Source organism: Bos javanicus, chromosome 5, assembly GCF_032452875.1.
Source record: "Bos javanicus breed banteng chromosome 5, ARS-OSU_banteng_1.0, whole genome shotgun sequence".
Taxonomy (NCBI): Eukaryota; Metazoa; Chordata; class Mammalia; order Artiodactyla; family Bovidae; genus Bos; species Bos javanicus.
Window position 1 is genome coordinate 117,074,664 of NC_083872.1, and position 15,303 is coordinate 117,089,966.

The following is a 15,303-nucleotide window of genomic DNA, read 5'->3' on the forward strand; positions in this document are numbered from 1 at the left end:
AAGCTGGCAAGGAAGATCACCGCCACCCCAGGGACAAAGGGATGGAAGGCGCCTACATGTGCACGTGCCCATGCCTGCAAAGGTGCGAGGTGCCATGGCACTTCCAGTGCAGCTGAGTACCATCAGCGTGGCAGGCGAGTGACAAACACCTGGTACAAGCAGTCACCACCTGCAGGTGGTCCCCCCTTGCTGGCACTGTGTTTGGAGTGCAGGTGCCATCTCTGTCCCCACCCCATCACAGAAATCACTACAAGGCCTCAGGGAAGAAATCGCAGATTTAATTCTGATCAAGCTTAAAGTAGCATCTACATAAAGAAACATGCTTTGGGGTGAAAATACAAGAGCTATTAGCCCATTTTCTTAAACAATGTATTCTAAACAATCCAGCAGGCCAACAATAACCAAAAGCCCAAATCCTAGAAGTATATATGGCAAAACACATTACATGGAATATTTACTGCTTTCCAGTGTAAACCTCACAACGTGCATGCACATGCACACACGTGCACACCCACACACACCCTTTTGTTTAACAAAAGTCGTGTCTCGTGGCCAGAAATGGTACTAAATTATACATTGATAACTTGCAGTGGCCTTAAGAGCACACGGGAAACTTCAGATTGCTGCACCCTGGTCCACATCCCTCCATTTCCAGGCACAAGGGCCACTCCTGGGACCCCTCATGAGGCCCCTCCAGCCCTGCCCAGCTGGAGTGTGTGTGGTGGGGGTAAGGAGGCAGGGAGGCTCTGCAGCCCCATCAGCAAAGGGAAGGGCCAGCAGGGCCGGAGGACCTGGGCTCTGCCCCCAACCACTAGCCCTGGCCTCCCAGCCTCGGGGACAGGGGGACCGGGACAGCAGGAGCATTCACCTGCTGCTTCTGACAAGCTGAGATGAGGTTGGGGGCCCTTTCAGCTCCCTCCCCCAAATCTAGGTCTCTAACCCTGTAAACTGCAGTCGGTGCCAAAGACAGCAGCTTCTAAGAAAAAGGGAAATGAACCCGGGACTCACAGATGGTCGCCCTCCTCTCTCCGCAGAGGCCATGCTGCCCTTGACCCGCCTTTCAAGTTCCAAGCTTGGAGGCCTCCGCTGCAGACACATCCAGACGCGGGGTGCACTGTGAAGAATACGGGTGGGAAACACAACTGAGCCATGAAACGCCCCTCGACCCCAGAAACCGAGCCTTTGGAGGAACCTGCCTGTGGGCCTTGACACTGCCATGGATCACACGACGAGGTAAACCATTTTCTTCCCATTAATGTTTCTGGTCTTCAGCCCCAGGTAGCGGCGGCTGTTCTTCTCTGGCTGCCCGTACACCATGTTGATGAAGAACTTGGGCTCGTCTTCCGCCCTGGGCTTGAAGCACAGGCAGCAAAAAGCAGATCTTAGGCACCGACACAGATAAGTCATGGCTTCCACTTCTTCTGAGGGCTCCTCATACACGGGCTGCTTCATTTCCTCATAGGCTGACAAAATCACAGCACAAAATAAGTTGATCAATATGCAGATCATCACCAGCATGAAAGATGAGAGGAAGAGGACCCCGAGAACCCGGTTATTGAAAAATTCCGTGTTCTCAAAAGCTGAGACACAGTAGGAAAACATTGTCTGGGTGGCATGGATCATGTCACTGTAGTTCCACTCGTGCTGCCCGAACACCAAGTACCCAAATGCCATGAAGACAAAGAAATACACGGACACCACCAATGCCATGTGGCAGATGCCAGGAAGGGCAATCTGGATGGCCCTCTGAGCCAGACGCACATCGTAAAAGACCCTGGAATACTGGAGCATCTTCAGGATCGTCAGAAATACCAGAAAACCCAAAATCACCCTCATGGTGTGATCCACTTGAGCCACTGCATGAAAGGGAATGAAATCCTCAGGGTTCGACCGGTAAGCCCGAACTACACCGATGGCCAAGAAGTGCTTCCTGAAAAAGAGTATGATCCACAAGGTAAAGATACATTTTAGAGCAAAGTTGAGCAAATTATATACACTTTGCAGGTAGGCAGTCCGTTCTTGTGTGATTACGTAAACCTCGACAACAGTGTAGGCAAGGAAGAAAGTGAAGATGGCCAAGTACAAGTAGTTTTCTGCTGAGTCGGCTGAGTTTTTTCTGTTGAAATCAGCGAGCAAGAAGGAGTGCGCATTCAGGCTAGTGTTCACAACACCTAACTGAGAGACCTCGAAGATGACCGAGATGCTGCAGAGGAGACTGATGTCTGGATTGAAGGTGGTCAATTCCACAATCACAGACCACGTCTTCTCATCCAGCCAGTGGCTTTTCTGGAGTTCGCTGAGCCTCAGTGTGGAATTAAACTGCTGCTCTGCTGGAAAAAAATAGAAGGCGTATCCTCCTGAGCCATAGGTGTGCAGCAGCCCATAGGAAGAGTACGCCCACCTCTTCTCCGGAGGCCTATAAGTAAACCCTCTGGTCGTCTTGTCAGTGTCCCGCTTACTAACTCTATTCCATGACCCAGAGTAGTTTTTTGTGTCTTCTGGATCAATGCCATATTCGGGGTGACAGCGAATCTCTCCTTTGAGGCTGCCCTCCACGAATTTCTTGGCCGGCAGACACATTATCTCTCCAGGTTGCGCCCTCACCTGCCTCATGAGTGGCAAGCCAAGGATTTTAGAGGAGCTGTCAGGGAAAAACGTGGGATTCGGGTCATTGTGGAGCAGAGGCAACAGCACCCTGTTCAGCCACTGATAGATGTCTTCCAGCCTGGTCACGCCTGCCAGATCCACAGAGAACTGGTCCCGAATAAACTGATTATAGTAAAAGCTCTCAGTGGGGCGTAGGACGGCGACTAGGCTCAGCAAGAGAGCCAGAAAGATGAAGTGAGTGAGGATGTAAATAAGGAACAGGAAAGCTCTTCTCTTGATCCTCTTCTTTCTTTGGAATATCGTGATTTCGTCCTGGGTGAGAGGCTGGTACATTCTCGAGTTTCGGAGCTCCATGACACTCGCCTGGCTCCTTCGCATTTCTTCTGGGTCCTTCCAGGTGTTATGCAGCTTGATCTCAGTGAAGCGATAGTCGCCGATCCACGAAAGGTTTTTACCGTACTTGGCCTTACTTGTTCTACAGGCTGAGATCAATATAATTTTAGACATTTGCACTAGAAAGACTGACAAAATGAATGCACAAAATGATGCAAACAGCCATGCTATTGACTTTTCGTAGCTGTAACTGAGTCCATACAATATGATGAAGAAGGAAGATATACTGCAGATGAGAAAAACCAACACCCAGGCTATACAAATACACCATCGTGGCAGGACAATCCTGGTCTTCTCTTTGAGGGATGCCAAACCTGGATGGGAAGGCTGCTTCTCCACAGAAACATCTGTATTATCTTCAATATTAGGGTTATTAGTGTTTATATTTCTTCCCTGGGTGTGGGAGACCTGGTGTTGTTTTCCAGAGACCCTGCTTTGAGTTCTGGAGACCTTGCTTTCGGTACGGGAGACCTTGCTTTTGATGGGAGACCCCTGGTTTTCTGCTTGCTTGGCCGGGGGCTGTCTTTTAGAGGTGACGTTGACAGAACCCTTGGGTTTCACACCATGTCTCTTAGACACAGGCTTCTGGGAGCTTGCCTTGTCAATTTCATAGGCATGCCAGTTTCCCAATCGTTCTTCCCAGTGCTGGCTTGCTGGCGGTTTCAAAGGATGTTTCCGAGGAGTAACCTCACCTAGAGTCACCTGAGGTCTCCTCTGGGAATACATGAACAAACATGTGATCACTAGTTGCACGGGGAGGGTAATAAAGGCACTTTCCAGTCCGATCACCATCAACTCGATGAACCTCCGCTCTTCTGTCTCTCCTTCATTCTCCTTCTCTAGATTGAAGAACATAATATTACACAGAAGCATTGACAACAACATGGCTAAGCAACAGGACAGCCTCTGGAACCTATTGAATGGTGTAGAAATGACAGCAGGAAAAACAGAGAACCACAAGTGGCTTCTCCACAGCTTGTAACTTAAATCTATGAGGAAAAAGTCCATTTTCTTGAGAGGCTTATCTGGGGGGGTTACAAGAAAGGTTCGATCCAAAGAGGTGTCAATAGAAAGCCATTCTCGGCACATGAAGAGCCAGATGTGTCTGCTGAACAGATTCTCCACTTTGATTCTACTTAAATACCATTCAGGGGACCTGCCCTCGTTGTTGTGCCACACACGGAGGGAATGGATGTCACCCAAGTCCTTTTTCGTCGCTAGGAGGAAAGTGCAGATGCTTCCTCGGTAGAGAGTCGTAAATTGTGGATGGCTTAAACAGTGCACATCGCTGCTACCTTCGGTTCCATGCAGTTGGATAAAGACATTGGCCCTGGTCCCAGAACCACAACGGCTTCCTGTAAAAACAGTGACTAGATAACACACATTATCATAAGGATCGTTATCAAGGAGAACTATCACATGGTTCCTAAGATACTGGTCCGTTTCATCTCTGTGCAAGGCCCAGAACGCAAGGATCAAGTACAACAGCATAATGAGAAGTACCGTGAAGAGGGTCACAGGGTTTTGGGTGACGTTCTTGACTGCCTCCAGTTGTAGATCCACAGAGTTAGGGACCACGATCACCTTGGCTGTCAAATAGTGGGTATGCAGGCGAAGGTTGGCCTGTTTGATTATATCCAGCTGCCGTTTGGCCCGCCGTGGGTTCTTGCAGATACAGTGCACTCTTTGCCAAGTGGTCTTCTCTCCCACAGCGCAGGTATCTTCTCTCCAATCGCTCTGGATCCCAAACATGTCCAAGCATTCACTGCTGAAAACAGAAATTCTCACCAACTTGTTATTGGGTTTTAGGACAAAACGAGGTGCCTGTAGAACCACAGCGATGGTGCACTCAGAGGAATCGGTTCGCTGAGCTATGACCTGCACCAGGGCCGCGGGGAGGCAGACCACTCGGGCCTCCTTCACTGCACACTCCGGGTCAAACAGGTCACTCTCGTTGGCAATCGGAGGGATTTTATGGGGCACCAGGTAGCTGGTCATAAAAGAGTTGGGTGTGATCTCACGGCCTGCGTACACAGACACCGTGAACAAGACGGACACGTCTGTCATGATGTGGATCAACACGTCCCTGCCTGCGGTACTGTCCACAACAAAGCTAAACGCCCCTGTCGTCTTTGTCGCAGATTCATCCACTGCATAAGGCTCTGAGCTGGGTCCCACCGTGAGATTAAAAGTTCCAAAGCTCAGGTTTTTCCTGATGAGGTACACTTCCACTGCATCAGGTGGGATCTCAATCACGTCACCCGTGGCCTCCACTCCTGTCATTCGGAATCCAACCACCTGGGTCAAAATGTTTTCCCCATAATTTAGCCAAGGGAAAGGGTCATCTGCAAATTCACAAAACATCGTGGAAATCGGAGCGCTGGCAGGCAGACTAGGAACGCTGTTCACATTTAGGCTGGGATAAAAACAATTCTGACAGTGCTTCTGGGTGCTGAAGAACTTGGTAACATTCCACTTTTCGGTTTTCTTGACATACATTTTAAAGTTGGAGGTCCTCAAGGCAGTGGTCTCATTCTCTGGCACTTTCACAAACAATATCGTGTCTGCTAGAGATTCAACCACGTGGAAAGGCTCTTCAAAGACTTCATAATGAACCAGCAGTTTCAGGATGTTAGACAAGGTTGTTAAGATTCCAGTGCACACACTTTCTATTTGCTCAGAAGAAATGCTCTTATCTCTCTGATGACTATCTTGGAGGGTTTGGCTTGCTTGCCAAGTCCTCACTGTGGCCAGTTTTTGAGAGAATGCACTGATCTCAGAGGTATTCTCTGTTAATTTAGTAACAGCCATGACCACCTGGCTAATATTCACCAAAGTGTTTATAGGAAGAATGAGTGTCTGATTGAAAAGGTGTTCTCGGAGTTTAATTTTGTCAGCTTGAAGACTTGCGTCAGTTTTCATGCTATTCAAGACAGAAGCTACTACGTATATTAAATAACTTGCATTTAGAAAATCCTGCTGTTGAAGCAAAGTAGACAGGGAGGAATTTGGTCCCATGGTGAAGTTGGATAACTCCTCCAGCACAGTTGGTGATGACTTTACGTCAGTGGGAGGCCGCACAGTGGCATACAAGTTCACCTGAGAAAAAGCTCCCAGAGAGGTATTATATGCCTGAGCAATTATTTTCAAGGCATAATGACTGTCCAACACACCAACAGGGAGAAAGGAAGGGGGCGATGTGGAATTCTTTCCCAAATACAGGATGGATCCAAAGTTATTCTCTTTCAAAGAACTGATCTCACCAAAACCATGTACATCAGGAACTATTATTTTATATGTAAGAACAATGTTCTTATGCTTGAAATGAGTACAAATGACAACAAACTGAGTAATGAAGGAAATTCCTTTTTCTGGAACAATTTTGCAGTCTATGGTTATAGGGACATGGTGAATAACGAAAGGATATCTTAAGACCAAGGTGACTCCACTCCAAGTTGCTGCATTTAGAGAAATCCAAAACTTATCTTCCCTGAAATTCCAGAAAGCAAAAGCTTTTATAGACACATAAGCACCATTCCGTCCTGTTGAAGTTTGGCCCGTCCAGTCCAATGGCACCTCCTGACCTGAAGACGTCAGAATGGACCACTGATAGACATCTCGGCCTGCTGTACAACCTGTGCAATCCAGAGACAACGAGAATCTCTCTGATAAAACCAGAACCTGGTCACAATTTTCAATGCATGAAGTGCTTGCTACCGGCTCTCCTTGAAGCACGTGCACCGTTGCATCAGCAAAGGCTGACCTGCTGGTCTTCTGGATCACCAGTCTGAAAAAATATACACGGCCGCCTTGAAGTGTTTCTGGAGAAAGTGTGAGAATAGGACCAGAAGCCCATGTCCACTTGAGATCAACCTGCTCCGGGAGACAAACTTCCTTGCTTATCACTGTTATTTTTTTTCCATACCTTCTTGGGTTTGTGGTACAGTACCAGAGAAACTTAAGTCTCTCTTTCTCTAGAGGGTCTGTTTCCTCTGGATCAGAAGACATATTTCCATTGAGAGTCACCCCATCTGTGAAATTAATTGTGATGTTGGAAGGCCCTGAAATAACAGCATTCAGGGGACGTCTAAAAATGACGACATAGATGCGGTCTGAGTCGTTCTTCCCTGGAACCTGGGGATCCCGCGTTCTGACAACCACCGAGAAATTAAACAGATACACCCCCCAAGGTAAAGAATATGGGGGTATAGTCACCTCGAAGAAACCTCTACTAAACTTGACCGGTGGCTTTTCCAGAGGTTTAGTCCAGTCAGGCACGGCCCCTACATAAGGAACGGAATAGATATACCAACCCCGATAATAGTACTCCTGGATGGGACAGAAGAGGATGACTGTTGCATTGAAGGTGTCTTCCATGTCCCTGGTCAGTCGCACCGGTCTATCGTCGTTCCTATTTATCCTCACGGGGTCCAATTTACAAGGCCAGGGTCGCAATACCTGATAGGACACGGAGGACTCAGTGGGTTCTGAGCTGTTCGGGCTGACAGCTTCTAAGACGACCGGGGTGGGCCGGTCCGTGGGACACTCGGTTCGGGCCACGAATCCCGGGTAGGACCGCCGGCCGCGCTGCAGAGCCGGACGGGGCAACGCGCGGCTCTCGGCGGCCGCGGGCCCGAGCAGCCCGAGGCGGAAGGTCCACTCCAGAGGCCCGAGCGAGCGCGGCAGGCGGGACAGCCAGCGCAGGGAGAGCCGGCCGCCGGGCGCGGACAGCTGCAGGTCCACCGGCGCGGGCGCGGCGGCGGGGGCGCGGCGGGCGCGCAGCTGGACGTGCGCGCGGAGGCAGCGCGGCACGAGGCTCGGGGGCCGCCCGGCCGGCAGGCAGAGGCCGCGGCGGCCGCTCAGGAAGATGCCGCCGCCCGGGGCCGCGCGGGCCCGGAGGCTGACGCGGGCGCGGCCGGCCCCAAGGCCGCCAAAGCCTGCGCCCCGCTCCCCGGGGTCCCGGGAGGCCCTGACCGAGCGGAGCGCGGCCTCCGGCCGCCGCGCCTGGACGAGGGCCCGGGTCTCGGACGCGGCACTTCGGGCCGCGGCGGGCGTCGGGATGGGGCGGTCTCGGGACGGCGAGCCAGGCGCCTGCGCGGGAGCCGGGGGCGGAGGCGGGCGGCCGGGCCCACAGCCCAGGCCCAGGCCCAGGCCCAGGAGCAGGAGAGCCGGCCCGGGCCCCATGGCAGCGCCCGGTGCGAGCTGCGTCGGAGGCGCAGGGCGGAGGGCCAACGGACACGGCGCGTCGGGCGCGGGGCGGCCGGGGCGCGGGCCGGGGTCACGGCGGGCGTGGGGTTCGGGGGCCTCGGTGGCCTGGGGTCAGCGTGGTCAGTGGGGTTCCTGCGGCCCAGGAAATCAGTCGTTTAATCTCCCCTCTTTGGCTCTGACCTGTCAATTCAAGTTACACTTTCACTTACAGATTCTTAGAGTTTCTGTAAAAATCCTCACAGTTATTGATTTGTAATTCAGTGTTGTTATGGTCACAGACTATTCTGTGCGATCCTTTACCTTTTTGAACGAGTTGAGACTTGTGTAAATCTACCGTGTGGTCTGTCTTGCGTCCATCTGTGTGTTCCATGTCACTTGAAAAGAATGTGTATTCTACTGTCCTCTGTTTGGGAGTCAAGTCAAGAAGGGTGGTGCTGTTCCTTAGATCTATATCTTTCCTGCAGTTTTTTTCTAGTTCTAGCAGTTGCTGAGAGAAGATGATAATCTCTCCTACTGTAACCGTGGAATTTTCTATTTAATTCTCTACTTCTGTTAACTTTTGCTTCCTGTATTTTGGAGCGCCAATTATTAGGTAGATACACAATTGTGGTTATGTCTTTTGCCGAATTGTCTCTATTATCATTCAGTTCAGTTCAGTCAGTCATGTCTGACTGTTTGTGATCCCATGGACTGCAGCATGCCAGGCTTCCGTTTCCATCACCAACTCTAGGAGCTTACTGAAATTCATGTCCATAGTCAGTGATGACATCCAACCATCTCTTCCTATTATCATTATGATGTGGTTTTTTTTGTGACAGTCTTTGATTTGAATTTCTCCTTTGCTTGTTAAAAAGCCACATTATATGTCAATTATATCTCAATAAATCAGGGCGGGGGGACTCATGTAAAATAAAATGCTCACACTCGCTTCTCGTGCATATTGTCTGTGTGGCATTTGTTTTCTTCATTCATTTACTTTCAACTTATTTACGTCTTTATGTTTATAAGTAGTGTTTTACAGGCCACATTTAATAGAGTTTTACTCTTTTATCTACTCATTCAATCTCTGCCTTTTAACTGAGTTTTTTAGACCATCGACCCTGCACATTCTTTGGATGGACTAGTGCTGTATCTCCAATACTTGGTCACCTGATGAGAAGAGCCAGCTCATTGGAGAAGACCCCGATGCTGGGAAAGATCGAAGGCAAGAGAAGGGAGGGCAGAGGATGAGATGGTGAGACTGCATCACTGACTCAGTGTGTATGAATCTGAACAAACTCTGGTAGACAGTGTAGGACGGAGGAGCCTGGTGAGGTGCGTCTGTGGGGTGGCAAAGAATAGTCAGGACTTAGGCAGTGGGTGACAACAAGCAAACACCGTTCACCTGGTGGAATCACTCCCGGCGTTTCATGTCATCACTGTTGTTATTTCGGTGGATGCACTTCGTCAAAGCACAGTGGGTCACGGTGCTTCAGGTGCACAGCAGCACGACCGGGTGTACACACATGAAATATTGGTTTGGAAAGTATTTTCCATAGTTTATTACAGGATATTGACTGAAGTTCCCTATGCTATACAGTAAACCTTTGTTGCTTGTTGCTTATCTATTTTTAATTCGAAATCTAGCATTCTATTCATGCTAAGTCAAACAAGTGAAATCAAAATGTGATAATTTTTTTATTAGGCAAATCTATTTATTAGGCAAAAACTATCTCATTCAAAACTTGTGAGTTTTCCAAAATATATGTTAAGTTCAGTTCAGTCGCTCAGTCATGTCCGACTCTTTGCGACCCCATGAATTGCAGCACGCCAGGCCTCCCTGTCTATCACCAACTCCCAGAGTTCACCCAAACTCATGTGCATCGAGTTGGTGATGCCATCCAGTCATCTCATCCTCTGTCCCCTTCTCCTCCTGCCCCCAATCCCTCCCAGCATCAGAGTCTTTTCCAGTGAGTCAACTCTTCGCATGAGGTGGCCAAAGTACTGGAGTTTCAGCTTCAGCATCATTCCTTCCAATGAACACCCAGGACTGATCTCCTTTAGGATGGACTGGGTGGATCTCCTTGCAGTCCAAGGGACTCTCAAGAGTCTTCTCCAACACTACAGTTCAAAAGCATCAATTCTTCAGTGCTAGGCTTTCCTCATACATAATTTTATATATATATATATATATATATATGTATATATGTATACGAAAGCTTTTCTACTAGATAAAGGCTTGAGAAAAAACATCAAAAGAAAAAACAGAGATGAAAAAAATGAAGAACATAAACTAAATGAGATAAAAGCACTAAATATGAAATTAAAAAAGTGAAGCAACTAGATAAAAGTAAAGGATCATCATATACTGTAGTTGTTTTTAAACATGACTGCTCGTTAGAAACATATCTGGAGCTCTGGGGAAAAAAGCCAATACCTGACCATTTGCATTTTTCAAAAAATGTCAAGATAATTCTGATATGCATCTGAATTTTTAAAAATGATGACGAGTTTTTCTATTAGATCCTTAATTTGGTGATATAGAGTTCTATTATTTTTCTCTTGAGCAATTATCATATAATGGTATTTGGTGAGCAGTAGCTATATAATCACAACTGTAAAAGATGTTTATCAGTTTTCAAAATCAATAGCCAGACCAAAAAAAAAAAAAAGGTAATTATAATTGCAACCCATAATGGGAACATTATTAAGTTAACAATATAAAATAATTAGATACAGTTCGTGGGTGGGTCAAGCAGAGTGATGTGGTATGTGGAAGTACATACAGGAACATGTTTTCATCCACAGCCACTCTATGTCTTTTGGTTGATGCGTTTAATCCATTTACATTTAAGGTAATTATCAATATGTATGTCCCTATACAAGGCCAAAGGCAAGTTTGGCCTTGGAGTACAAAATGAAGCAGGGCAAAGGCTAACAGAGTTTTGCCAAGAGAATGCACTAGTCGTAGCAAACACACTCTTCCAACAACACAGGAGCCATCTCCACATGGACATCACCAGATGCTCAACACTGAAATCAGACTGATTATATTCTTTGCAGCCAAAGATGGAGAAGTTCTATACAGTCAACAGAAACAAGACAGGAGCTGTTCATGACTCATATCATGAACTCCTTATTGCCAAATTCAAACTTAAATTGAAGAAAATGGGGAAAACCACTAGACCATTCCGATATGACCTAAATCAAATTCCTTATGATTATACAGTGGAAGTGACAAATAGATTCAAGGGATTAGATCTGATAGATAAAGTCCATAGAGAACTATGGATGGAGGTTCATGACATTATACAGGAGGCAGTGGTCAAGACCATCCCCAAGAAAAAGAAATGCAAAAAGGAAAAATGGTTGTCTGAGGAGGCTTTACAAATAGCTGTGAAAAGAAAAGCGAAAGGCAAAGGAGAAAAGGAAAGATCTGAATGCAGAGTTCCAAAGAATAGCAAGGAGAGAAAAGAAAGCTTTTGTCACTGACCAATGCAAAGAAATAGAGGAAAACAATACAATGGGAAAGACGAGATCTCTTCAAGAAAATTAGAGATACCAAGGAAATACTGCATGCAAAGATGGGCACAATAAAGGACAGAAATGGTATGGACCTAACAGAAGCAGAAGATATTAAGAAGAGGTGGCAAGAATACACAGAAGAACTGTACAAAAAAAGATCTTCATGACCCAGATAATCACAATGGTGTGATGACTCACCTAGAGCCAGACATTCTGGAATGTGAAGTCAGGTGGGCCTTAGGAAGCATCACTATGAGTGAAGGTAGCAGCGGTAATGGAATTCCAGCTGAGTGAAAGTGCTGCACTCAATATGCCAGCCAATTTGGAAAACTCAGCAGTGGCCACAGGACTGGAAAAGGTCAGTTTTTACTCTAATCCTAAAGAAGGACAATGCCAAAGAATGCTCAAACTACTGCACAATGCACTCATCTCACACGCTAGCAAAGTAATGCTCAAAATTCTCCAAGCCAGGCTCCAACAGTACGTGAACTGAGAATGTCCAGATGGTCAAGCTGGATTTAGAAAAAGAGGAAGCAGATACCAAATTGCCAACATTTGTTGGATCATAGAAAAAGCAAGAGAGTTCCAGAAAAACATCTGTTGACTACGCCAAAGCCTTTGACTGTGTGGATCACAACAAACTGCAGAAATTTCTGAAAGAGATGGGAATACCAGACCACCTGACCTGCCTCCTGAGAAATCTGTATGCAGGTCAAGAAGCAACAGTTAGAATCGGACATGGAACAACAGATTGGATCCAAATTGAGAAAGGAGTATGTCAAGGCTGTATATTGTCACCCTGCTTATTTGACTTATATGCAGAGTACATCATATGAAATGCCGGGCTGGATACAGCACAAGGTGGAATCAAGATTGCTGGGAGAAATATCAATAACCTCAGATATGCAGATGACACCACCCTTAAGGCAGAAAGTGAAGAAGAGCTGAAGAGCCTCTTCATGAAAGTGAAAGAGGAGAGGGAAAAAGTTGGCTTAAAGCTCAACATTCGGAAAACTAAGATCATGGCATCCAGTCCCATCAGTTCATGGCAAATAGATGGGGAACCAATGGAAACAGTGACAGCCTTTATTCTCTTGGGCTCCAAAATCACTGCAGATATTGACTGCAGCCATGAAATTAAAAGACCATTGCTCCTTGGAAGAAAAGCTATGACCAACCTAGATGGCATATTAAAAACCAGACATTACTTTGCCGACAAACATCCACCTAGTCAAAGTTATGGTTTTCTCAATAGTCATGTATGGATATGAGAGTTGGACTATAAAAAAAGCTGAGCACTGAAGAATGGATGCTTTTGAACTGTGGTGTTGGAGAAGACTCTTGAGAGTCCCTTGGACTGCAAGGAGATCCAACCAGTCCATCCTAAAGGAAATCAGTCCTGAATATTCATTGGAAGGACTGACGCTGAAGCTGAAATTCCAATATTTTGGCCACCTGATGAGAAGAACTGACTCCTTGGAAAAGACCCTGATGCTGGGAAAGATCGAAGGTGGGAGGAGAAGGGGACAACAGAGACGAGATTGTTGGATGGCAATACTGACTCAATGGACATGTGTTTGAGTAAGCTCCAGGAGTTGGTGGTGGATAGGGAGGTCTGCGTGCTGCAATCCATGGGGTCGCAATGAGTCGGACACGACTGAGCGACTGAACTGAACTGAAGTGATGACCCTATTACCGTTTTGTTTATTGTTTTGGGTTTGTTTTCTGTAGTGCGTTTCCCTCTCGTGTTTCCTGCCTAGAGAAGTTCCTTTGGCATTTGTTGTAATGCTGGTTTGGTGGTGCTAAATTCTCTTAACTTTCGCTCATGTGGAAAGCTTTTGATTTCTCCATCACATGTAAAGGAGAGTCTTGCTGGGTAGAGTATTCTTCGTTGCAGGTTCTTCCCTCTCATCACTGTAATATATCATTTTATATATATCGTGTAATATATCATTTTATCAGACTTTCCCTTCTGACTTGTAGAGTTTCTGTTGAGAAATCAGCGGATGGCCTGGTGGGAGCTCCCTTGTGTGTTGCCATTTCTCATTTGTTGCTTTAAATATTTTATCTATGTCTTTTATTTTTGTCAGTTTGATTACTATGTTTCTCAGTGTATTCCTCCTTGGCTTTATTCTGCCTCGGACTCTCTGTGCTTCCTGGACTTGGTTGATTATTTGCTTTCCAATGCTAGGGAAGTTTTCAGCTATTATCTCTTACAATATCTCCTGCAGTCCTTTCTCTCTCTCTTCTCCTGTGGGACCCTATAATGTGAATGCTGTTCCATTCAGTGTTGTCCCAGACACCTCTTAGGCTATCTTCACTTCTTTTCATTCTTTTTTTCTGTATGCTCTACTGTGGCAGTGATTTCCACGAATTCTGGTCTTCAGATCATTTATCTGTCCTTCCGCTTCAGTTATTCTGCTACTGATTTCATCTACTATATTATTCATCTCTCTTTGTTCTTTAGTTCTTCTAGGTCTTTGGTAAACATTTCTAAAATCATCTCAATCTTTGTCTCCATTCTGTTCTCAAGATCCTGGATCATTGTGAATATCATTATTCTGGATTCTTTTATAGGAAGGCTGCCTATCTCCCCTTCATTTAGTTGTTTTTCTGGGGTTTTATCTTGTCTCTTCATATGGGACATAACTTTCTGCTTTTTCATCATGATTGAAAGTGAAAGTGAAAGGAGCTAAGTCATATCTGACTCTTTGTGACCCCATGGACACTCAGTTCAGTTCAGTCACTCAGTTGTGTCCAACTCTTTGCAACCCCATGGACGGCAGCACGCCAGGCCTTCCTGTCCATCACCAACTCCTGGAGTTCACCCAAACTCATATCCATCAAGTCGGTGATGCCATCCAACCGTCTCATCCTCTGTTGTCCCCTTCTCCTCCTGCCCTCAATCTTTCCCAACATCAGGGTCTTTTCAAATGAGTCAGTTCTTCACATCAGGTGGCCAAAGTATTGGAGTTTCAGCTTCAGCATCAGTCCTTCCAATGAATATTCAGGACTGATTTCCTTTTGGATGGACTGGTTGGATCTCCTTCCTGTCCAAGGGACTTTCAAGAGTCTTCTCCAATATCGAAGTTCAAAAAAGCATCAGTTCTTCGGTGCTCAGCCTTCTTTATGGTCCAGCTCTCACATCCATACATGACTACTAGAAAAACCATAGATTTGACTATGACTATACAGTCTGTGGAATTCTCCAGGCCAGAATACTTGAGTGGGTAGCCTTTCCCTTCTCTAGGGGATCTTCCTAATCCAGGTATCAAACCCAGGTCTCTCGCATTGCAGGCAGATTCTTTACCAGGTGAACCACAGGGGAAGCCCAGGAATCCCTTATCCAGTGGATCTGTCCGACCCAGGAATCAACCTGGGGTCTCCTGCACTGCAGGCACATTATTTACCAACTGAGCTGTCAGGGAAGCCTTTCATCTTGATTAACTTTCTGTAATATGGTTTTTGATTTAACTACTGTCAGACTGTCCTTCTTCTTGCTTTTTCTGTCTGCCCTCTGATGGATGAGGCTGAGAGGCTTGTGTAAGCTTCTTGATGGGAGAAACTGGCCATGGGAAAAACTGGGCCTTG

At 46.7% G+C, this 15,303-nt stretch overlaps 1 protein-coding gene across 1 annotated transcript; it reads right to left on the reverse strand.

The window, feature by feature from the left end:
- Window positions 1–256: 256 nt before the first annotated feature.
- LOC133248536 (polycystin family receptor for egg jelly-like) lies at window positions 257–8,964 on the reverse strand. The gene has a single exon (XM_061418862.1). The coding sequence runs from the start codon at window positions 8,182–8,184 to the stop codon at window positions 1,222–1,224; it is 6,963 nt and encodes a 2,320-aa protein (XP_061274846.1). The 5' UTR covers window positions 8,185–8,964; the 3' UTR covers window positions 257–1,221.
- Between the last annotated feature and the right edge of the window lie 6,339 nt (window positions 8,965–15,303).

Bases quoted from the DNA above. Each gene is read 5' to 3' on its own strand.
- LOC133248536 (XM_061418862.1), bottom strand. From the start codon at position 8,184: ATGGGGCCCGGGCCGGCTCTCCTGCTCCTGGGCCTGGGCCTGGGCCTG.